Source organism: Physella acuta, unplaced genomic scaffold (assembly GCF_028476545.2).
Source record: "Physella acuta isolate Inbredline_101_S28 unplaced genomic scaffold, ASM2847654v3 ptg001809l, whole genome shotgun sequence".
In the NCBI taxonomy this organism is placed as follows: Eukaryota; Metazoa; Mollusca; class Gastropoda; family Physidae; genus Physella; species Physella acuta.
The window spans coordinates 94,693-119,707 of record NW_026733319.1 but is presented as its reverse complement, the minus strand read 5'-3'; the positions used below and the strand labels follow the sequence as shown (position 1 = coordinate 119,707).

Here is a 25,015-nt window from a genome sequence, read left to right as displayed (position 1 = left end):
CTGAGGCCAAGGTTGATGTGAGTGAGCTATCACCCACCTGAACTGCGACAGGAAGACATTAGTGTGAAGGGAAGAGTTGTACGGGTCGAATGGTAATTGTTTGAAATGGCTGGCGATGGGCTGACTTGAACCACACTTCCCCGCACCACCCACCTTAAGTCTGGTATGTAAATTTGGGAAAACACGTAATGTGATACCCTACTGTAATCGGAACAATGTAGAAGTTTGTTTTTTATGTCTGTACTAGTTACGGACTTTAGAAATGCTAGTCTTGTCTCGTAGGTCGAAGTAGTCGGATCAGTTCTATGTAAGCGCCCTTTTATTTTACAGTTAGCTCTACTTTGCATTAAAATACTTTAACTTCAGCGCGACTTTTACCATGCCCTACAGTTCATATAAATCGATATGGGCACAATTATTTTAATTGATATCACTACAATGTATTAAAAAAACAATACATTGATGCATATTCTTGAACGTGTCCTTATAATGTATCAAATGCAATATGTGCAGTCGTATTCTTTATTATATTCATATAATACATCCAAACGAATAAAGGATTCCCCTACAGTTTATAAAAAACAATATGAGTTTAATTACTCTGCAAATGTCCTTAAATTTACCCCATATTTCCCCCAATTTTTTTTAATTAAAAATTATGATGTGTATAACTACTGTATGGATGCCCTTCAAATATATTATATGAATATAAGCATACTTACTTCAAAGATGCCCCTGCAGTGTGTAAGAATAAGCATGGACATAATTACTCTATGGATCTCCTTGAAAAGTAGTATATCGAATATGGGCATAATTACTTTACTTTAAAGATGCCCCTACAGTGCATTGGAATTAATGGGCAAAAGTGTTCTAAAGATGCCCCTACACTTTACTAAAAAAATATCTGAAACACACTTTAATATAAAGACTGCATTTATTAAAGAAACATTAATTACTATTTATATACTAAAGCCCTCTTTTTTCCCTAAAAGTTGTGCTATACAGAGAATGATAGACGGTTGTGTATTACAGTTTGTTTTGGGTGAGATTAGTAAAAATAAATAAATAAATCAGCAGTCGGTGTGGAGCCAGATGAAAACTTATGATTATACCACATACCACAACTTTTTTCAATAACACAAAAAAATGAACCCAACCGGATTCCCACCTGAAGTGGATGCCCGGGGCCTGGCCCCCCCCCCCCCCCCCCCCCCCTCTGCACGCCACTGATCATCAGTAGCTAAAATTAGTACTGGTGAGACAAATTAGATTTTCTTTTGGTGGCATTTTCAAACAAATCTGAGTTGCTAATACAATTTCTGGATTTAAATTTTTTTTTAAATTTTTTTTAAAGTGAAAATTAATGTCCAGAAACTGTGTACTCTTGAATTTGCATTCTAAAAACCGTATGTTATATTACAATAGTCTTATATCCTATTAATTTATAAATCAGCTAACAGCCAGATATCAAACATTTCCTTTTTTTAAATTTTAGAATTTATATCACCGTGCTTTTTGAAGATTAATTTAATTATAAAATTCATAATTATTTTATAGATAAAAGAGTCACTTTAATGGTATTTAACCACATTTATTTTAATACATCATGAAAATAGAATTATTAATATATAGGGCACGTATATATTAAAAGTGTATATAATAATGTACATAGTGAACTAGAAGATAATACTTGAAAGGTAGAAATGGTAATCAAGTCAGACGGCATCATGAGTGGGGGTTTTTAATGTAAGCGTTTTATTGTGGTGAAAATTTTGTTTACTAGGAAATCCCGTCTTTGATTTTATATGAAAGCCAAGTTTTTGATAAACTGGTGTGTTAAATATAAAGACACGAAATGAATTCAACTGGCGATGTGTGGTTTCAAACTTCATAATGCTTGCACAGTGTGTCGACCAGTTCTGAAAAGATAATTATTATAAATTATGTAAGTTCTACATAAGGTGACTACATAAAAATATATTAAGTATATATATATATATATATATATATATATATATATATATATATATATATATGTGTGTGTGTGTGTGTGTGTGTGTGTGTGTGTGTTTGTATATGTATGTAGGTGTATACATATTGTATATATATAGAGAGAGAGAGAGATTGAGAGAGAGACACTTTAAACAGTATGTATTTTCTCTTGTATTTCAAGTAACAGATGTGGAATGGAGAAAATAGGCATGCTAATTTTATTTTCTGTACATAAATGTCATTTAACTCACATTATTGAGATGCCTTATATTTTATTTTATGACGGTTTGTAACAACATGATTTTAGAGGACGATTGGAGGGGAGGGGTGTTTCTTAGTTTAACTGATCATTAGCTCAGTCCCCAGGTAACGAGTGTTAGCGTTGACTAATTAAAGTTTACCTTGTTTGGAGATGATCCCGTTACCGTCAGTATCCATGGATTTGACCAGCAGTCGAATGTCGTTCGTGCCCAGGTCGCTCTTCTCGCGGATTATCGTGGAGTTCACGTTCATCAGGAGCTGCTCAACCTGGGGAAAGTTGATGTTCGTCAACAACAAAAAAATCTGGACAAAACACTGTGCAGCTAAATCCTCTGCTACTTTGTTAAATTAATGTAACATGATATGTAACGGTGTTGAATCTATACATACAAAAACGAACTAAATCAACGCCTAATGTAGAAATGTAGATCGCCTGCAAGTCGTCTGTTTTGGGAGTTGTGTGTGTTGAAGTCTGGCTAGCTGTGTTTTGCTAGATGGCAGTGCTACAGTCGACTGACACTGATGCTGTCTGACTGACAGCTGCTATGTTGCTTTCTGACTGACAGCTATTATACTATTGTCTCTCTGACAGCTAGAATGTTCATGTCTAGCTGACAGCTATTACGCTATTGTCTGACTGACAGCTAGTATGTTGTTGTCTAGCTGACAGCTAGTATATTGCTGTCTAGCTGACAGCTAGATTATTGTTGTCTGACTGACAGCTAGTATGTTGTTGTCTAGCTGACAGCTAGATTGTTGTTGTCTGACTGACAGCTAGTATATTGCTGTCTAGCTGACAGCTAGATTATTGTTGTCTGACTGACAGCTAGATTGTTGTTGTCTGACTGACAGCTAAAATGTTGCTGTCTGACTGACAGCTAGTAGCTAGTATGTTGTTGTCTGACCGACAGCTAGTATGCTGCTGTTGGACAGTTGACCAGTTACCTTCTTGAGCCTGAGGTTCTCGTCAGGGAAGAGCTTGTCGATGCTCTCTCGGAGGGCCGCCTTACGCTCCTCCTCCTCCTGGCTGTACTTGGCGTATAACTTGAGGAACTCGTCCAGGTCGATGGTGCCGTTGTCTGTGGGGGGAAACTCAGTGGATGAGTACAGTGATAAAAGTATGGGGGACATTCATGGTGAGTACATTGATAAAAGTATGGAGGAACATTATTGGTGAGTACAGTGATAAAAGTTTTGGGGGGACATTAATGTAGAGTACAGTGGTAAAAGTATGGAGGGGGGACATTATTGGTGAGTACAGTGATAAAAGTATGGGGGAACATTAATGGTGAGTACAGTGGTAAAAGGATGGGGGAACATTAATGGTGAGTACAGTGGTAAAAGGATGGGGGAACATTAATGGTGAGTACAGTGGTAAAAGGATGGGGGAACATTATTGGTGAGTACAGTGGTAAAAGGATGGGGGAACATTAATGGTGAGTACAGTGGTAAAAGGATGGGGGGACATTAATGGTGAGTACAGTGGTAAAAGGATGGGGGAACATTATTGGTGAGTACAGTGATAAAAGTATGGGGGAACATTATTGGTGAGTACAGTGATAAAAGTTTGGGGGAACATTATTGGTGAGTACAGTGATAAAAGTATGGAGGAACATTATTGGTGAGTACAGTGATAAAAGTATGGGGGAACATTATTGGTGAGTACAGTGATAAAAGTTTGGGGGAACATTATTGGTGAGTACAGTGATTAAAGTATGGAGGAACATTATTGGTGAGTACAGTGATAAAAGTATGGGGGAACAGTAATGGTGAGTACAGTGGTAAAACGATGGGGGAACATTAATGGTGAGTACAGTGGTAAAAGGATGGGGGAACATTATTGGTGAGTACAGTGATTAAAGTATGGGGGGGGGGATTTTTGTTGAGTACAGTGATAAACGAATAGGGGAACGTTATTGGTGAGTACATTGATAAAATTATATGTGTATTTTTGCCATTTGTTTGGAGTTATTTCAGATTTTATGATACCTTTAGTGCTCAATATAAAATTATGCTTTGGGTTAGGATTATAATAACCTATAACATTGGCGATTGTTCTATATATATACATTGGTATAGCAGGGCTTAAGATAAGTGCGCGGATTTTGGATTATTTAATTTTGAAGATTTTGTATTAATTTGGGTAAGACTTAGCACTTAGCCAATCGTTTAAGTTGAAGCTTTGCAATGGTTTTAGGTACGCGTTAGATTATATTTTCAGATGGGTACGTCTAAGCCAAGAGCCACCGTAGAACTTCATTCCCATTTAACTTACCGTCTCTATCCCCATCTTCGTACATTTGTTCCGCTTCAGTCGAGCTGACCACTTGACCCATCAGTCTAAAAATAAGCTTGAACCCTTTCAAGTCTAGCCGACCATTGGCGGCCTGTCGTTCAAAAATCTGTTGGATTCCTGGTGACCAAAGAGTTAAATTTTAACTTAACAATTGTAGAGATGATGTATCCGATATTTTGTTTTACCCCTACCGTTGTATTACCGGTAAATTCAATATTGACTAATCATTTATCCGTACGTTAACTTACTTTTGTAATCATACATGCACTTGGTACATAGAAAACCCACTATTACGATTTTTCAAGAAGTCTTAATTTAAACAAATTACAAAATTGTAGCCTTACTTTGCTTTGTTTCTTCTGAAAGTTCTTTGGGTGCTTGGACATGGGCTATAAAAAGACGAGTAATGTTTAAGGAAAATGTCTGTAGATAGCATGGAAGTAAAAACAAACCATACACTTCTACTAGCATGTCATGATTATTTTTTCCAGTTCGTGCCCAAGAAACAATTGGCCAGATGAAGTAGAGTTCATTTGTTTCAATGACCACAGCATACAGGGGCATTGTGTGGTCAACAGTATGTCCAGCCGCCTTAGATTCCCAAACGTTAGTTAGGTACCCATTAGAGCTGAGTGAATTTAGGTACCTCCTACAGATTCGAGCTTGGGATCCGAACTCGAGACTTTTGCGTTGGCAGTACTAACAGGTACAAGCTTATAATATTTGTCGGTTAATTTTTTAATAAATATTGTAATGCCCATACTATGTATAATTTACAAATATTTTTTATATTTGTGGATTTTTGTAGGTCCTGAGTTAATGACCATTGTAGGCATAACTAAAATACATTTTACAAATGAAAAACAAAGCATACATTTATTTTACACCATTAAACGATCATACATCAAACATACATATGATTTTTTAAATTATATTTTTACTTTCTGTGTTTTCCTCGTCAGCTTCCTCTGTCGTCTTTTCCTTATCGTCTTCATCTGCTGGGCTTGTTTCCTCTACAATAGTAAGACATAAAACACGTGATCAGATGCTTCAAGTGGGAAAAGTTAGCCAGTAGTGTTTTTTTAAACGAAGGGATACAAACAAAATTTGGTTATATCATAATAGAAAACATAATGTTATGCATTTTCGATGTTTTATAAATTTTTCTTAAAGAGAGGGACTTTAAAATAATGTAAATACATCATAACTTAAAACATAAATTTAGCTTATTGCTAAAACATTAAATGTTCTATCGCCACAAAAGCAACGCCATCACAAGGCGCAGGATGAGGGGGGGGGGTACCAATCTAATATACCGTAAGTCTGGAGTTGGATATCAAGATATGGTGTGTGATGATGGGTGCCTGTGTCTACATTACCAACATCTGTCTTGAAGGGGAGAAAGTGCCATTCGACTGCACTGACATGACAGTTCTTATAACTAACTTGATTCAGTGATAAACTTACAAACAGATGAACAGATAAGTTCTACTTCATCTGAAGAGTCCCGATGAAAAGAGCTGATTCGGTTAAAAAACGAGTACCCTGCATGATTTAACGAAACAAAGCATGAGCTTAACTAACCTTTCGTCACATCTGCCTCGACCTCTACAACGTCGTCCACCTTCTTATCTTCCGCATCTTCCGGTTCTCCGGCATCGTTTTCTGCCGGCTCATCGTTCTTTCCGGCATCGTCCTCCGGCTGCTCTTCTGTCGGGTTCTCATCTGCCTCTGTTCCATCCGCTCCTGCCTCCACATCTCCACCCTCCTCCTTTTCGTCACCACCCTCTGGCTGAGCGCCCTCTTCTGGTGCATCAGCACTCTCCTTATGTTTGGCACCCTCATCGTCATCGGCGCCCGTCGCTGGCTCATCACCTGCTTCAGCTGGGTCGTTAGCCTCGTTATCTTTCGGCTCATCATCGCCCGGTGTGTCTGTTGGTTACATTAGCATTTACTTAAGTACATTGCACAATTCGATGGAATAGTTTACTTAGGGACAGCCAAGAACTAAAGAGCTCTACATAGGATTCGATTTTCAATTTTGTAAAAATATTTTCTGAGTATAAAAATAGTTCTATGGCTACCAGTTTTTTTTAATTCTCAAAATAACTATTATAATTATTCTAATAGCTATTTTAAAAAATTAACTAATTAGGCCTATCTATTAACTTTTTTTTCATTTTTTTTTAAATTCTCAATATGTCTACACGCAGAGATTTAATGCTGATCTAATTTTAGCGTTCTAAAATTGTTGCTGTTATGCGGAGATATATTTCTCCAAACAAACATACCTTCATTAGCTAGGTCCGTTGTCTCAGCTACCTCCCCCTCATTCTTGTCTGGCGTTTGATCGGGCTCCTCCCCTCCCTCTGGGGTCTCGTTGTGCTCGGCGTCTGCCTGGGTTACATCACACACAAAATTAACATATGCAAAACACGTCACATTCTGCTAATCCTTCATCGATTCAATAATCCGGAAATGATGTAAAGTATCGCGAATTTTAAAGAATGTACAGTTAATTTTTTTTTACAAAGTATAGATAAAACTGATGAAACTTAATTAATTGTAAAAACCTGTCGACTTCTAGGTTTAATTACCATGTGTCTTAATATAATTTGATAAGTGCGTAAATTTATAAAGATCTCTAATACGTTTTTTGATAGATGACAGAAACATGTGGCCTCTACTTGCCTTAAGGTTATATACGTCATGTTTGACTATCGGGTCAAAAAGGGTAACGTGACTTAAGGTTTATATACGTCATGTTTGGTTGATCATCCCAAATGTCAGGTTCTACTTGTGGACTTAGAGCGAGTAAATCACAGGTTACAGTAAATTAATTAACGGGCGTCCATTAATGACGTCAAGATTTGGGTAAGGTGGTTAGATACTTTTGACGATGTGTGTGGGGGTGGGGGGCGGGAGGGGTAGGCGTCATCTTTAGAGGAGATCTATGTTTTACTACGAAGTTTGACGTTTGGAGTAGGGGGGGGGAGAACTTGTGAGAAACTATTTGTTGTTGTCATGGGCGATCTCTGCTTTGTTGGAGAGGAGGGGTCTATTTCTTATATAATTACATCGGGGGGGGGGGGGGGGGACTCGGGCTACATCTTATATTAGTACACAGTAAGGGCGACAAGTTTGAGATTTCAGATTGCTCAATTGATTGTAAAAGGGAGACAAATACGAGGTTAGACTCACGTTACTAAGATACTCATCACTCCGCTGGCGAGGTCGCTAGCTATCGCTAACTGAACAGCCGGAAGTTATGAACAATAGTCACGCATGCGCAGAATTTTAAAAGTGTTTTTTTTTTACTTAGAAGTCTGAGATTCTTTGATGGCAATGCTTTGATGGGCCCAATATTAGCTAATCAAAATTGATTTTGTTGCGACGTTTGATTGGTTATTGATTAACTTGGTGATTTAGTTCGATTCTTTGCGTGACTGGCCTAATTGAATAATTATTTGATTGCTTGATTGCTTCTGGTTTGGGTTGTGATAAGAAAGGACAACACTGAAGCTATGTTGTGCAAAATGTAAGGGAAAGCTCCGAGTTTCACCATCGGTAAGTGTTACAGGGTCATCATGACATCATGTAACGAAGGTGCTGATTGGTTGGGTTTTGTTGTGCTTTTTTGTGTATGATAGGACGGTAATAGTGGGGGACTGTGGTAATAGTGGGGAACTGTGGTAATAGTGGGGAACTGTGGTTATAGTGGGGAACTGTGGTTATAGTGGGGAACTGTTAATAGTGGGGAACTGTGGTAATAGTGGGGAACTGTGGTTATAGTGGGGAACTGTGGTAATAGTGGGGAACTGTGGTAATAGTGGGGAACTGTGGTAATAGTGGGGAACTGTGGTAATAGTGGGGAACTGTGGTAATAGTGGGGAACTGTGGTAATAGTGGGGAACTGTGGTAATAGTGGGGAACTGTGGTAATAGTGGGGAACTGTGGTAATAGTGGGGAACTGTTAATAGTGGGGAACTGTGGTAATAGTGGGGAACTGTGGTTATAGTGGGGAACTGTGGTAATTGTGGGGAACTGTGGTAATAGTGGGGAACTGTGGTAATAGTGGGGAACTGTGGGGGACTGTGGTAATAGTGGGGAACTGTGGTAATAGTAGGGAACTGTGGTAATAGTGGGGAACTGTGGTAATAGTGGGGAACTGTGGTAATAGTGGGGAACTGTTAATAGTGGGGAACTGTGGTAATAGTGGGGAACTGTGGTTATTTATGGGGAACTGTGGTAATAGTTGGAAACTGTGGTTATAGTGGGGAACTGTTAATAGTGGGGAACTGTGGTTATTTATGGCGAACTGTGGTAATTGTGGGGAACTGTGGTAATAGTGGGGAACTGTGGTAATAGTGGGGAACTGTTAATAGTGGGGAACTGAGATAATAGTGGGGAACTGTGGTTATTTATGGGGAACTGTGGTTATTTATGGGGAACTGTGGTAATTGTGGGGAACTGTGGTAATTGTGGGGAACTGTTAATAGTGGGGAACTGTGATAATAGTGGGGAACTGTGATAATAGTGGGGAACTGTGGTTATAGTGGGGAACTGTTAATAGTGGGGAACTGTGGTAATAGTGGGGAACTGTTAATAGTGGGGAACTGTGGTAATAGTGGGGAACTGTGGTAATTGTGGGGAACTGTGATTATTTATGGGGAACTGTGGTAATAGTGGGGAACTGTGGTAATTGTGGGGAACTGTGATTATTTATGGGGAACTGTGGTAATAGTGGGGAACTGTTAATAGTGGGGAACTGTGGTAATAGTGGGGAACTGTGGTAATAGTGGGGAACTGTGGTAATAGTGGGGAACTGTGGTAATAGTGGGGAACTGTGGTAATAGTGGGGAACTGTAAATAGTGGGGAACTGTGGTAATAGTTGGGAACTGTGGTTATTTATGGGGAACTGTGGTAATTGTGGGGAACTGTGGTAATAGTGGGGAACTGTGGTTATTTATGGGGAACTGTGGTAATAGTGGGGAACTGTGGTAATAGTAGGGAACTGTGGTAATAGTGGGGAACTGTTAATAGTGGGGAACTGTGGTTATTTATGGGGAACTGTGGTAATAGTGGGGAACTGTGGTAATAGTAGGGAACTGTGGTAATAGTAGGGAACTGTGGTAATAGTGGGGAACTGTGGTAATAGTGGGGAACTGTGGTAATAGTGGGGAACTGTGGTAATAGTGGGGAACTGTGGTTATTTATGGGGAACTGTGGTAATAGTGGGGAACTGTGGTAATAGTGGGGAACTGTGATAATAGTGGGGAACTGTGGTAATAGTGGGGAACTGTGGTAATAGTGGGGAACTGTGGTAATAGTAGGGAACTGTTAATAGTGGGGAACTGTGGTTATTTATGGGGAACTGTGGTAATAGTGGGGAACTGTGGTAATAGTGGGGAACTGTGATAATAGTGGGGAACTGTGGTAATAGTGGGGAACTGTGGTAATAGTGGGGAACTGTGGTAATAGTAGGGAACTGTGGTTATAGTGGGGAACTACTTTTAAAGATAATCAACATAGATGTGGATGTTTGCATTGATGTTCTACTCTCAATAAATGTAAGTCTTTGTTGTGGATTTCCTGGAGTAGTTCAGCCAGACAACCCACGGGCCACAAGTTCACCAAATTGAACTCATTTAACCCTAACTTAAGCCTCAACTCTATAGCCCTAACTTAAGCCTCAACTCTATAGCTCTAACTTAAGCCTCAACTCTATAGCCCTAACTTAAGCCTCAACTCTATAGCCCTAACTTAAGCCTTAACTCTATAGCCCTAACTTAAGCATCAACTCTATAGCCGAAACTTAAGCCTTAACTCTATAGCCCTAACTTAAGCATCATCTCTATAACTCTAACTTAAGCATCGACTTTATAGCGGAAAATTAAGCCTCCACTCTAGCCTTTATATTAATTCTAACCCAGCAGTGTAGAAAAAATATTTCGCTAAAGAGTACTGTCCTATTGCCAAGTTAGTAAAAATAAAAGGCGTTTGTACATTGGCCACACTATTTTTATATATGGCATTCTTAAGTGTAGTTTTAATTATTTATTTCATAATATATTCGCATCACACTATATACGCTATCAGTGTCTTGTATGTGGCGTCACAGGTAGACACTAACTACCATTCTCCACCTACCCCACCCCTTTTTTTAGTATCTTTCGTATTCACTTATTATTATTTGGAATTGCCTAAATTGCATGCCATAGCAACCAGTTTCTACCACAAAATGTCACTACCTTTCATCCGCGTCATCAATTCATTCATTCATTATCCCTTTTTCAGCAACATTCATTCATCATCATCATCTTTTCCTGTTCGTGTCAAAGACAGAGGGGGCAGATGATGTAGCTCATCTGTTTCAGAGACCTCGGCATATGAAATGTTAGTGTGGTCAGCACTATGCCTAGCCACATTTACTTTCCCTAACGTGAGTATAATACATAAAGATCGGTATCCTACCCATCAGCGCAGGGTAGAATCAGGGACGTTCTACTGTCTTGAGCCCGTATTCGAATTCCATACTTTCGGGTTAACAGTCAAGCTCTCTACATCTAGACCACTCCGTCCCCAACATTCACTCGCACCCACCAAACCCAACTCATAACACGTCCATGTATCGTATAAATGAACTTTTCCAAGATAAGAACTGTAGATCATAACTTCCACCTGTGAAAGTTATAGCTGTCGCCATTGTTGCTGGTAACTGACACAATTGTTGCTGATAAGTGACAACTATGCAGGTAATAACTGACACCTCTGAAACAAGTCAGTGTGTTCAATAAATTATTGAACCTCACACAACCACATATAGACTACTTGTGTTTAGAAACCTTGAGTTGTCTAAAAGACTGACCTATCGAATGTAATGTACTTTAAAGATACTAACCAGAATCATAAAATGCTAAGACGGAAAAATATCAGAAAAATTAAATACACAAACAAACTGTAAGACATGTATAATAAGACGGACGGACGGGCAGACACATGAACTTTAAACTTAGTTTTGATAAACAAGTCTAGTTGTTCAATACGGGCGGGTGTGGGGAAGGGTTGGAAAGGTGGGCAAGGGTAGGCTGAATGACAAAGCTTAAAGTTGTCAACATTGAGTGAGGTTAATTAAAATGTCAAACTAGGTTTATTAATTTTCAGGTTGTACAGGCATTTTAGGAGATTGAAAAATCGATACAAACGTTTAGTACCTGTCGCAAGATACAGGTAATTGTACACCCTCGTTGAGTGCCTGTCTAGTGCATACCGTTATTTAGCCCTAAAGTGCAATGACAAAAATCTAACATGCAGTGCCTCAGCCTTAACGTCCAGTGTCTAAACCCTAATGTCCAGTGAGTTAACCCAAACCTTCAATTACTAACCTCTAACGTCCTGTCACTAAAACCTGTGTACGAACAAAACCTAAAACCTGTGTACGAACAAAACCTAAAACCTGTGTACGAACAAAACCTAAAACCTGTGTACGAACAAAACCTAAAACCTGTGTACGAACAAACCCTAACCAACCCTAACCAACAGCTATCAGGAGACTCCCAATGTCAGTCTACAACTACCCGCTCCCTTATCAGATTACAGGTCGATAACGTTTAAGTTTAAAATCAATAAAAATCGACAGCTCAATCGCTCATGATCGATTACTCTGATAGGTTGTAGTGAGGGAATATCTGTCTTCCTGTCTGTCTCTAAGTCTGTATCACAGTCTGTCTCTCCGTTTATCTTCTGTCTGCCTCGCAGTTTGTTTCCCCGCTTGTCTCCCAGTCTACCTAGCTTTCCGCTGAATAACCTGTATATATATATATATATATATATATATATATATATATATATATATATATATATATATATATATATATATATATATATATATATATATATATATATATATATATAATCCCAGGTCTCGAGGAAAGGACTTTAAGACACCACAGTTGGCTTTGTTAAATAAAAAAACACTTTCTCAATCTTTTGCTGTTTTTTGATAACTCTACCACAGATTGTCTAGTCCATTCTATAATGTCCTCCATCAAGTATAGCCTTCTTCCCCCACCCCCACCCCACCCCCGTCACTGTGACACGAATGGTTGTCTTTGTTATTGTACCATGTCACATGTCCAAACCAACTGATTTTCTTTGCCTTGGTGATAATCTGAAAGTTCACCAAAATACCAATCACGTTCGTAATTTTTTTCGAGTCATCTTCATTTATTAATTACTAATTGTTACACCATCTTTATAGATCATACCTATAAATCTGCATATATGTATTCTAGTGCGAGATTTTCCACCTCAACCCCCTTCCCCCACCCTCCCCCATCACGCCATAATTACGCCATTTATACCACAATCTCCATACGTTTGACTAATATAACATACAATGTCTCCTTTCTGCCATAAGACGTCTATGCTTACATTAGACATACGGAAAGCTCACGGATCTGTCAATAGAACATTGAGTGTAAGTTACATTCAATATTTATACACAGACCACCTAGACCTTGCCCCACTAGCGGTCTGTTGATTTGTCTTGATCAGGAAACGGGCCTGTATGGGATTATCGCTTAGATTCGTGCTAGGTTGGGGCTTTGTGTATTTACTTCTTAGAAGTGGGATTTGAAAATTTGCAGGGTTATCGCTTTAAATCGGCCTATGCAGGGGCTTTGTGCGATAATCGTTGAGATTCCTGCTATGGATGGGAATTCCGAGACTGTTGCTTAAAATCAAGATTGTTGAGTTTGTGAAAGTTAGTGTTTCTTTCAGACTTTTTTTCTCCGGGAGGGTGGGAGGCACTTGAAACTTTCGGGGAGAAGGGCGAACTATAAAAACTGTATTTTCTATATAATTTTTTTTCGATAGGGGGAGGAGGCGGTAGATGTGCCTAAAAGAAACATTGTGTGCAAGTCAGTGTTTATTCTAATCATCTCTCGGGGACTGGGCACTGTTCCCCCACCCTGGACACATTCACAGTCCCTTTTCAAGTACACCCTATGAGATAAATGGCTGAAAGAAACCCCTTGTTTTAAGTGGGAGTGGTGTGTGCGCTTCAGCAGAATTGACCGATTGTAAAGAAATAAACTTTAGTGATAGACTGCAATGTTCATGTATTGTATGTTTTTATGTATGCTTAATGTTTATAGCGATTAAACCATCCCATAATTTTGGGATCGATAGAGCTATGCAGGGTTCTGTGATTTTTAGCACAGTCAAGGACTCTCCAAGCTGATTGGGCATATCATTGTGTTGTAAGATGATCCGTTTTCAAGTTTCAAAGGGGTTTATTTTCTGGCGTTACTAGAGGGTGTGGTGGGGACGGCAGACCCAGGGGGTGTTTTACAATTGTCAGTGCTACCTCTATGGAGATGAGTACATTAAACGAAAACTGAAGCTTACCGGAGAAATATATTATAAAGGTCAAACTATATATGTAATTATCAAGGTTAGAGAACAACAACAAAAAAAGTAATTTTCCCCTTCAAACCCCCCGCCCCCCCCCCCCCGCCCACATATGTGCCTACGGTAGAATGAATATGTTGTTGACAATGTCATACTAAGTAATTGTCTAACTGCTAGGAATGGTTAAACACAGAGAAGGGGGGGGGGGGGGATCTACACCTACACTGTCACGAGGACATTGTACAAATACAACCGAGAACAATTAATCCCCCCCCCCCTTTTCCCTTCCCATACCCCCACCCCCTAATTTCTACTTTCAGTTGAATTCATGCGTCACAAAAAAATCGACCTGTAGACACGCAATTAAAAAAAACTTTGATTTCAGACGTATTCAAAATAACCACAACTTGACAACATGGCTTTAATTATGTATGGCAGTCTAATCACCTTCTAATTAAATGTATGATTTATGCATAGGCTAATTTACACGTGTCAAGACACTGAATTTTTACTGTAAACTTTAAATTGTCAGCAATTTATTTTTGGTGTTCATCTGCTAAAAAAATATTCGTTTTCAAGCACAGATAGTGAATTAAATTAAGCAGGCAATATTTACCTATCTGGGATCTTTAATTACTTACAGTAACTGACTTAACTAAGGGGGGGGGGGGGGGGGGGGGGGGGGGGGGGGTGGGCAGAGTTTCTTCCAGACATCTCTTCGGGGGGCACCGCCCCGCCCCCCCCCCCCCACCCGAAGAAAGTCTACCGCCCCCTTCCCCCCCCCCCCCCCCCCCCCGCCCCCCGAACGAAACGGAATTTATATAGAAAATATATACTTTTGAGAATGTCCGCCCCCCCCCCTGGAAATTGTTGTCCGCCCCCACCCCCACCCACCCCCACCCACCCCCAAAAAAATATTTTAAGTGCACCCCCGGAGAAAAAAGTCTGGAAGAAACACTGGGGGGGATTAATTACTTCTCTATCAAACACAAAATTATTTTTTTACACAAATTAAACGAAATCATAAATCAATCGTGTATAAAGGCATCAATTAATTATCAAAGAAAATATCGCCCTTATTCAAATACCGACCTATTTATGGTAGACATAATCGCCGCTGGCGGTATAAAAACACCTTTATACTTCCAACAAGAGTTACTCTCTCCTGCCCCACTTTCAGAGAGTTGTTTGTGACGTATTCGATTACTGATCCCTAGTTATGCAAATCTGGGCGAGGAATTCGATACACCACTAGAGTATCGATTATATTTTTCAATCGCTTTAGAATCGATATTTGATCACCATATCAATGTATGATATACTCCACTTCAGCTTGCTTTCAATACTGCCCGTCTTTCGACCCACTCTGACCGAAGCTAGGCAAAAGAATTTAAGCGGACATTTCAAAAATGTGTTCACACACAAAAGAGGGAGGAAGTTCTATTGCAGTATTGATGAATTAAATCACACGAGCTGGCCCGCGACGTAGTATACTCCGCCATCTAGTTGTTTAATTTTCTGCTTATCAGCAATTCATAATTTGTGAATTCAACACTACCCCCTCCCTCCCCCCTTCCCCCCCCCCCCTCCCCCCTCCCGCCCATTGAAAGCAGCCGTTTACAGACAAAGAAAAGATCAATCAGAAATTGTTACCTCTCCTTCGTTTCAAATCGTTTAATACTAAATTATCTGCCCCTAATAGCCGTCACTAACCCGGTTCTACGATTGTAAACATTCGGGGTGAACCACAGCTGACCTGACAGGTGGGGGATGAGGGTGGTGGCTAAGCTGCGTGGTGTTTTCTATGGTCTCCATGAAGAGAATTATATATAGATATACGTCACTAAATCCAATTGTATAAATATATTTTATCCTTCCATGTGATTACACGGCTAGTGAAATAGCTCTCCGATACTTGGCCTGGTTTACGGAAACAGGTGAACTCTACTTCACCTGCCATATTGCCATTCAGGACTATAAGAGTATTTTTTTACACCATTAAAACTATCACTATTGCAAATAATATACGTGTCACAATATTCCAATATCGTGCATAACACCATTTTAAAATACATCACCACTGCAAGCAGTCGTATGTATCATCAAAATCCCGAATAGTATGTACCACCGTAACATCATACATCACCCTTGCAACATATCGTTTGTCACCATTTCCATATACACCATAGATCACAACAACAAGCAGCCTAATGTATCACCAGTATTCGACATCTTTTGCATCACCATAACATCACGTATTATTATTTAACAACCGGACCCGTCTTGTTTCCATGCAACATTTGTCTGAATATTATGATCCCTCCATCCCCCGTCTCGTGCGGGTTTGATCTCAGGACCACAGTATAAGTGTGTAGAGCTTAAAATCCTTGTAATAATTTTAATACATCCAGTGTTTGACAAGAATAGATCAGATTGTCAGTGGACAGGCTCAGCGAAAAGTCAAAATGACATACAAATGTCAAGGTTACAAGACAATATGAGTCAGTGAGAAAAGTTCAAAGGTCAGGAGGTCATGGGAATGTGGAGGTCGAAAGAAGGGCATGCAAATAAACTCATAGAGGGATGCAAATAACAAGTTGTTGTTTTTTGTTTTTTTTTAATTTAAAAAGAATGTTGCTGTGAGTAAAATGTATTAAAAATAAATCACTTCATATAGGCCTACGCTTTGCTTGAGATATAGTATACGCAAATATTGTTATGTAGGCTGCGGTGCTAGAGGCGTGCCACGAAATCATTGGTCAGAAATCTCCTACACAAAAACTGCTGACCTCATCATCCATCTTGGACCATGTGCTTGGGGTTTCCATTGACACATCATGTTCCCAGTCATGTTCCAAGTCATATTCCCAGTCATGTTCCCAGTCATATTCCCAGTCATGTTCCCAGTCATATTGCAAGTCATGTTCCCAGGAACCCTAAAACATGTGCTATGGGTTCCATTGACCCAGTCATGTTCCCAGTCATGTTTCCAGCCATGTTCCCAGTCATGTTCCCAGCACCCAAAAATGTGAGACTCCCTGGAAATCTTCCAGCAATGCCAACCCTGTTATGTAGGTCACTAGTCAGCCGATAACACGTCTGTACAGTACGTGTCGGATTGTCTCGAGTTTGATTGGGATTAATCGATAATTTAGGTTTTTATCTTGTTTTACTTGTCACTCTTCACACGATATATGCATGTATACATACATATATATATATATATATATATATATATATATATATATATATATATATATATATATATATATATATATATATATATGTGTGTGTGTGTGTATGTATGTGTGTGTGTGTGTGTGTGTGCGTTTGTGTGTGTACTTTTTAATTTGCAAGTGTTCATAGTTTGTGCATGCAATACTTAAATGCCACACATTTGATTAAACGATAACTGGCATACAAACAATACATACCGAGCCGTTATACTCAACAAAAACTCTCTTTTTACACAGTATGCCCGGTACCTATTCAGGCTGAGTGATCGCATATAATTTCAAGTGTGGACTTTAACACCATCTAAGTTATTTAGCAATGAACATAGAAATAATAAGAGCTTACACTCCAATAACAAAAACAATGTTTGTACGGCTAGGGAGTTTGTAAACAAAAAATAAATTGTAGAAAAAATTGTTAGTGTTACGTCATCCACATAATTGTAATTTTTACTTTAAACCAACATGCCGCGACCCTACCACGTGACAGAACCCCCACACAGTGAGCACATCCACAATGCCCTGACCACTACCATCATCACGTGACCTGACTCAATACCCCCATACTGACCACTCCCATCATCACGTCACTTGGCCCACAACTGACCACTACCATCATCACGTGACCTGACTCAATACCCCCATACTGACCACTCCCATCATCACGTGACTTGGCCCACAACTGACCACTACCATCATCACGTGACCTGACTCAATACCCCCATACTGACCACTCCCATCATCACGTGACTTGGCCCACAACTTACCACTACCATCATCACGTGACCTGACTCAATACCCCCATACTGACCACTCCCATCATCACGTGACTTGGCCCACAACTTACCACTACCATCATCACGTGACCTAGCCCAATACCCCCAACTGACCACTACCATCATCACATGACCTGACTCAATACCCCCAACTGACCACTCCCATCATCACGTGACTTGGCCCACAACTGACCACTACCATCATCACGTGACCTAGCCCAATACCCCAACTGACCACTCCCATCATCACGTGACTTGGCCCCCAACTGACCACTACCATCATCACGTGACCTAGCCCAATACCCCCAACTGACCACTACCATCATCACGTGACCTGACCCATTACCCCCCAACTGACCACTACCATCATCACGTGACCTGACCCAATACCCCCAACTGACCACTCCCATCATCACGTGACTTGGCCCCCAACTGACCACTACCATCATCACGTGACCTAGCCCAATACCCCAACTGACCACTCCCATCATCACGTGACTTGGCCCAATACCCCCAACTGACCACTCCCATCATCCGTGACCTAGCCTAATAACTGACCACTACCCTCATCAAATGACTTAGCTCAATACCCCCTCTCCAACTGACCACTACAATCATCATATGACCTAGCCCAATATCCCCCTAACTGACCACTACTATCATCACGTGACTTGGCCCAATCCCCCCCCCAACTGACCTTTTCCTCATTCACTCTCCACTGTGTGAATTGATAACGCAAATCAATTTTAACAGTTTTTGATTGATTTCAAATCGATATCGATCTCACGTTGAAATGCGTGAGTCTACATGAAATGTTATAATCACTAAATAATTAAAGCCCGGCTACACAGTTAATTTAAGATGCCTGGTGGTGAATAGATGCGGCGATTAGCAAGGGACAAATTAGCATAAAACTCATTAACTATTACGTTGGCTTGGCTTGGCTACCAATAAATACTTTAAAAAGATTTAATTAATACGAAATCGAACATTATAATTAATTATGCTCCATTTGGCTTGGCTTGGCTACCAATAAGTACTTTAAAAAAATTAATTAATACGAAATCGAACATTATAATTAATTATGCTCCATTTTGAACCCTGTTATTTAACTGTCCAATTTATTATTGTTGTTACTTTTACCTGAATCTAATATACCGTTTGTGGGGAGTGCCGTCCTTTGGGAAATCAAAAACGATTTTAGTAGCTACAATTTCTTTACGGAGTAAAAATTTGCGCAGTAGACATTTTTCGTAGTCTAGGTTGTTGTTTTTTTCGTTCTCATATTCTTTTATTTTTTTTTAAACTTGGTTTTATATTTATATGAGATACTATTTATTTTTTGTGCGTAATTTCGATCTGAGCAATATAATGTAAATTTTGTCGCAGGTATTGCTTGTAATCTAAATCTATAAAACCCCACGTTCGCACCTCTCTCTCTCTCTCTGTCTGTCCGCAAAATATTTTCGCCGGACATCACGTCAGAAACGGCAGCGATATATGGAGAACTTTATACGGACTTTTGTTGAAAATAATATGTTAGATGTTTTAAATGTATAACCACAATTTTATTTAAAGAAGAAAAAAAAAATTGAAGGCGTATTCGAATGTAGAGAAACAGTATTATTTATGCAACCGGAAAAGCATTAATATATGTGAAAAAGAACGCATAAAACTGTGACGTCACTATTGCTTATACATTAACTAATGACGTCATCTGCCGTGTTTAGAATAAAAAGAAATGAACTATTTCATTCAAATTTGATTTAGATCTACGTACACTATGAAATGTATACAATACAATTTTTCCGGCCTAAACTCATAAAATTTATTTTATGTATTTGGATTCTAGATCTAGAGATTCTAGATCTAGACTAAATCTAAATCTACGCAATAACTAGATCTAGACGTAGACGCTAAGATCTAGATTTAGACTCTAACTTCTCTAAAATCAATTCCAAAAATAAATTTCTATATTAGGACTAAACTATTTCAAGACTTATTTATTTTATACAAAATCTTTGTTTGGAACTGGCTAATTTGTGATAAAAAAATTAATTTGAAAGAATAGGCATATTCGCGTAAGTTAAGATTTTAAAATACGTGTTTCATTCTCCGTATATTATAAGGTGCCTAAATAGCGGAGATGTTAGTGTACATTAAACCACGCAGGTGGTGCGGGTTCGAGACACACCAAGTCAACTTGGTTAATGTATTTTTTAAAATTATGCTCGGGCTAAACTTAAAAAAAAATTCTTTTAGGAATCTAGATCTAGATCTAGATTGTCGGGTGTCCGATAGGGCACTTCCCGGCGCCGCAGGCGCTTCAAATTTTGCAGGACCTTGCCTTGGGGCGACAGAACACGGGGGCCGGTTGGCCGAAAAGTCTACGATGAGGGGGTCAAAACTGACCTCGACTGACTGGTACCTTATATGAGCTATAAATTTTAAAAAAATGTCCACGGAGGAACCTCTTCATAACTCTTGAGGTCGTAGACCGACCCTCGGGCGAATTAATTAAGCATTCAAATTCTCAATGTTTTCGAAAGCCTAAGCGAAGCTGGGCAGCATGCCTAGTGATACATAAAACGTTTGGGCTAAGAGGTAAGGCTAGGAGTAGGACTTGGAATAGACAAAATCTTAAGTATCAACAATAACCAGTCTAATAAGTGACTACAGTTATAGTCACGTACTTTATAAGTAACTGTTGCTTGAAGCAACGACTTAAAACATAAGTTTTAAACTGTGCACGACTTACCTCCCCACCCCTTCACCCCTGTCGAATCAATCATTAAATTATAATTTTAGGTCCCCATTTGTAATGTCTACAAACTAGGAGAAAGAATTGGGTAGTTTTGTTAGAGTCAGGTTTAGATATGTAGTTTTGTTAGAGTTAGGTTTAGAGTTGTACTTTTGACATATTTTACACTAGAGTATTAATGTATACTGTTGTTAGTGTAAATCTATCTTTCTAATTAGATATATTTATTTGCAGTTGGTGTTTATAATAGTAGGCCTATATATTAGTTCTAAGGAGAAATATACTTTCTTTTCTTACCATTTTATTTTCGATCTAACTGCGTGAAGAAAAACTCGTCCAAAAAAATAGAAATGTTATGTTTATAATCCTTTTAAACTAACTTTTAAAATCCCTCTTGGTCTATGTGCACACACAACTACCTGCCACAATCCTATTTGGCTTACTAATTGCCCCGCCGGCAGCAATGAAAATCTGGCCAGTGCTGTGCTGCGGGACAACGGGAACGCCAGTTTCTAACGGGAAGTAAACAAAACCAAAATACAGGCAACCGGTGAATGAGCCGTTCGGGGCAATAAAAACAATAATACAACAAGAGGGGGGAGGTGGGGTGGGGGGGGGGGGGTGGAACAGAAGTGGCAGATATGAAAAAAATATCACGGCGAGGATTAACTAGGCTAAAAATAAATAACTCAAGCTTCGCGAGTCAAAGACAAGGGGCGTAACCCTATTACACAAGAAAGCTGCTTTAATTTTTTTTTTTAAATTTCACGTGTATAAGAGTTCAATGCTATGTATGAAGTTATTTTGATTATATGGAATATAACATAATATGTTTTTCTATTTCAAATTTGGAGAAATATTTTAAATTTTAAAATATTTTCAGAATTTCCGTTGGAGATATAAATTTACCCATAATACTCTATTGTCAAATATTATTTTTTTTTATGTTGAACACCATTTTGTTGAAAAGAGTGTATGTTAATCTCATACTAACCCAAGATTTATGTATGCAATTTATAGGTAGTCTGTAGGGCGTATTCGATTACGTATTTTTCTACCAACTCTAACACTAATATAGACTTAATTCATAATCCCACATCTAATCTTAGCTCTAATCTTAATCCTGACACAAATAACACAATTACAAAAAAAAATGAAAGAAAAAAAAACAAGTAGAATAAAGGCACGTATAAGCCTTTGTTTAAACCATCTACCTTTATGGGATTTGAGTAAGGTGGGGACTAGTTTCTATAACGAGATTACACTTAGTTAAAGTGGTGTGATTGGCTTTGATCTCTTCTATTTACTGCAGGCTTATTATATTTAATAGAAAAGCTGTTTGTGTAGTGATAAGTGTGTGTGTGGGGGGGGGGGGAGGCTGTATACTAGTTACAATGGAGCTGTGGGTGTATTAGTAAGTATGGGGGCTGTACGTACAGTTACAATGCAGCTATTTGTGTAGTGATAAGTGTGTGTGTGGGGGGGGGGGAGGCTGTACACTGGTTACAATGGAGCTGTTTGTGTAGTAATAAGTGTGGGGGCTGTACATACAGTTAGAATGGAGCTGTTTTGTGTAGTGGTATGTGTGGAGCTAAACATACAGTCACAATAGAGCTGTTTTGTGTATTGAACATATCGGCTTATCAGTTATCTACTGAACGATAACACAGATCAATAACAGGGTGGGTCGATAGTAGGCGGGCGGTTAACGTTTGGTAAACTTTGTAACCAGTGGAGCGTAGCGGCACTGAGTCAAAGTGTAGTAGAACAACATCAAAGTGAAGAGAGTCGGCGTCTAGTGGTACGGCTACATAGATGTTTCACAATTTGTGATTTTAGAAGACACGTGTGTGTGCATTTGCTTAACACGGATCGCACGTGTTATGTTAATATAAATGTAAACTGGTATCACTACATATACCATATAGTGCATGGAATAATTAACTTACGTATTGTTTTAGACATATGAGGTACATATGGCAGGGGAAGTTAGGTTTATATGTACGACTGACTTTTGTGAAGTGATCGTGAAGCCAGCACTTTGTGAAAAACAAGACACATATTACACATTTAGATATCTCCACGCTAAATAAGAAAAAAAAAAATTGTTCATCATTTTCTAATTACTAACACTGACAAAGACATGTTCTGGAAACGTAAACACTATATTTTTAAAAATTCAATACATATTTAAAAAAAAACTGGGATTACAATTATATTCATAAGACTTTAAGATCTGTCGCGATAGTGTTTAGATAATCAATAACAAAAACACCGCAGTATTTTATGCTTAGGTCTGTCAACGTGGGGCGAGTCCGACAAAGGTTTTAACACTTCAATTTTTTACCTAATCGGGTGCAAGCGGCGTGGGTCTTTGCGGGGGTCGTGTGTTAACAATGGCTGATTCAGTGTGTTCGTCATTCGGGGGTAGTCAAAGGTCGATATTTTTACAAGTTCGATATGCAAATTAACAAACTTTTAAAACGCCCTTTTTAAGAGGTCTACAATTAGACATGGTGTGGGGGTGGTTGGAAAACCAGTGGGGGTAGGTTTGTTTAACAGTGGCGTGTCCAAAGTGGGATAGGGGGAGGGGGGCTCTGCCTAAATAAATGGTTATAAAAATGTCGGAGTTGTACCTGTGACTTAACTGTTTAGCCAGAGAACGGTTAAATGTTAAGTGAAGACTATGGTCAAAATTACTTGAGGATTGTGGGCTTCTCTAAATTAAGTGGGTCCTTTGCTTCTGCCCGTTAGCACCTACCTTAATCCGCCTCTGTGTGTAGCTACAAACCTAACAGAATAATACTTTACTAAAATTATTAGGTCCTAATAAAGTAAAGTTCACTTACAAACCTGACGGTTTATAGGACAAGTGAAGTAGAGTTCACTTGTTTATGTGACCTCGGCATATGAGCAGTCCAGCTTTCTACCGCTAGACCACTCCGTCCCCCATTACGCCCTAATAACTAAAATAAAATCAGCTTCTTATTTTGCTCTGCTGTGTTTTTTAATTAAATCATATTCTTCCTTGCCTTCAATAATTCATTGTTATTTCCCTTGAACTGACACCTGTGTGTATCTACTGTTGTAGTTACCAGCAATACAAACCGCTATGGACTGCTAGGCAGGTGTGGTCACATGTTTGCAACCTTGGTCGTCTGGTTCGACACTTTACCACAGTACGTAGACAAGCTTTATCGCTGATTCCCGGAAATTAAAACTGGGTCCGACTTTTTGTTTTTGACGTGGGTTGTTAATTAATGAGAAGACTCATTATTGAATTAACAGGATTCGGTTGTTACTTGTGTGCATTTTTTTTACATCGCTGGTAACGGTGAGTTTGGGTGTTGCATTTTAGCAAGGCGCATCAACGCGCAATGTGCATCAGATAGGTTACTGAACGATTAAATGTTCTCCATGCAAAATATAAAATCCACTGATATAATGATGAAATATTATTTTAAAATTATAATAAAATACTAAACGCTATGCTGATAGAATTGTTTATCTCAAGTTGAATCTACTAATCTAATTAATCTGTATTACAAATATACCCGACTGGAATCCTTTGACCACATGGGGTTGAAATAACTTTACAAATGATGCATGAAATTAAAATCCTTAGTTTTAACAAGGGAGGCTACTTGAAACATTTTTTTCGCTTAATAATTTCATTGGTTTTGTCCCTTGGTCATTGTAAATAAAGTTATAAAAATAACTTATTTTTAATTTTTAGAACTCAATCTAAATTTTTAAATCTAAACTTTTAAATTCTTTTTTTTTTTCTGTTTAACAAATGTATTATATTATTTTATTTTTAAATAAGATATTTAAATGTTTGATGTGTTGATGTTAGGTATCAATGACTGGACTTTAAAATGTCTCAGTCTAGTCCCCCCCCCCAAAAAAAATGTCAAATGCCCCCCCTCCCCCCCCCCCATCCCCCCACCCCCACTCCCCCCGGAGATAAAAGTCTGGATGTAACACTGCCTACTTGTTTTATCATTTTTTCTTATAATAAACATCGTAGTCTTGACATTATTTAATCGTATTACTATTTCTTAAATTACAGCATAACCACCCCCCCCCCCCCCCCAATTTGAAATGTAAGGAAAGTGCAAAACAAAATACATAAAATAACAGCAAAATACATTTTAAAATATTTTAATACTTTATACTGGAAGAATACATGTACATGATATTTATGCAATATCAAATTTAAGTATAAAATGCTGTTTTACAAACTTAATTAATTCAGGTTATAATTAGGCTATGAATAAG

General features: G+C 38.7%; 2 protein-coding genes across 2 annotated transcripts; both read right to left on the bottom strand.

Annotated features, from left to right (window-relative positions):
• Positions 1-1,576: 1,576 nt before the first annotated feature.
• LOC131930601 (uncharacterized) lies at positions 1,577-5,113 on the bottom strand. The gene is made up of 5 exons (XM_059287165.1): positions 4,894-5,113; positions 4,529-4,666; positions 3,199-3,332; positions 2,394-2,520; positions 1,577-1,919 (listed from the first exon to the last, which is right to left on the bottom strand). The coding sequence occupies exons 1-5, from the start codon at positions 5,111-5,113 to the stop codon at positions 1,882-1,884; spliced, it is 657 nt and encodes a 218-aa protein (XP_059143148.1). The 3' UTR covers positions 1,577-1,881.
• A 360-nt stretch (positions 5,114-5,473) lies between these two features.
• LOC131930600 (uncharacterized) lies at positions 5,474-21,229 on the bottom strand. Its single transcript, XM_059287164.1, has 4 exons — positions 21,032-21,229; positions 6,841-6,946; positions 6,134-6,481; positions 5,474-5,562 (listed from the first exon to the last, which is right to left on the bottom strand). The coding sequence occupies exons 1-4, from the start codon at positions 21,032-21,034 to the stop codon at positions 5,474-5,476; spliced, it is 546 nt and encodes a 181-aa protein (XP_059143147.1). The 5' UTR covers positions 21,035-21,229.
• Between the last annotated feature and the right edge of the window lie 3,786 nt (positions 21,230-25,015).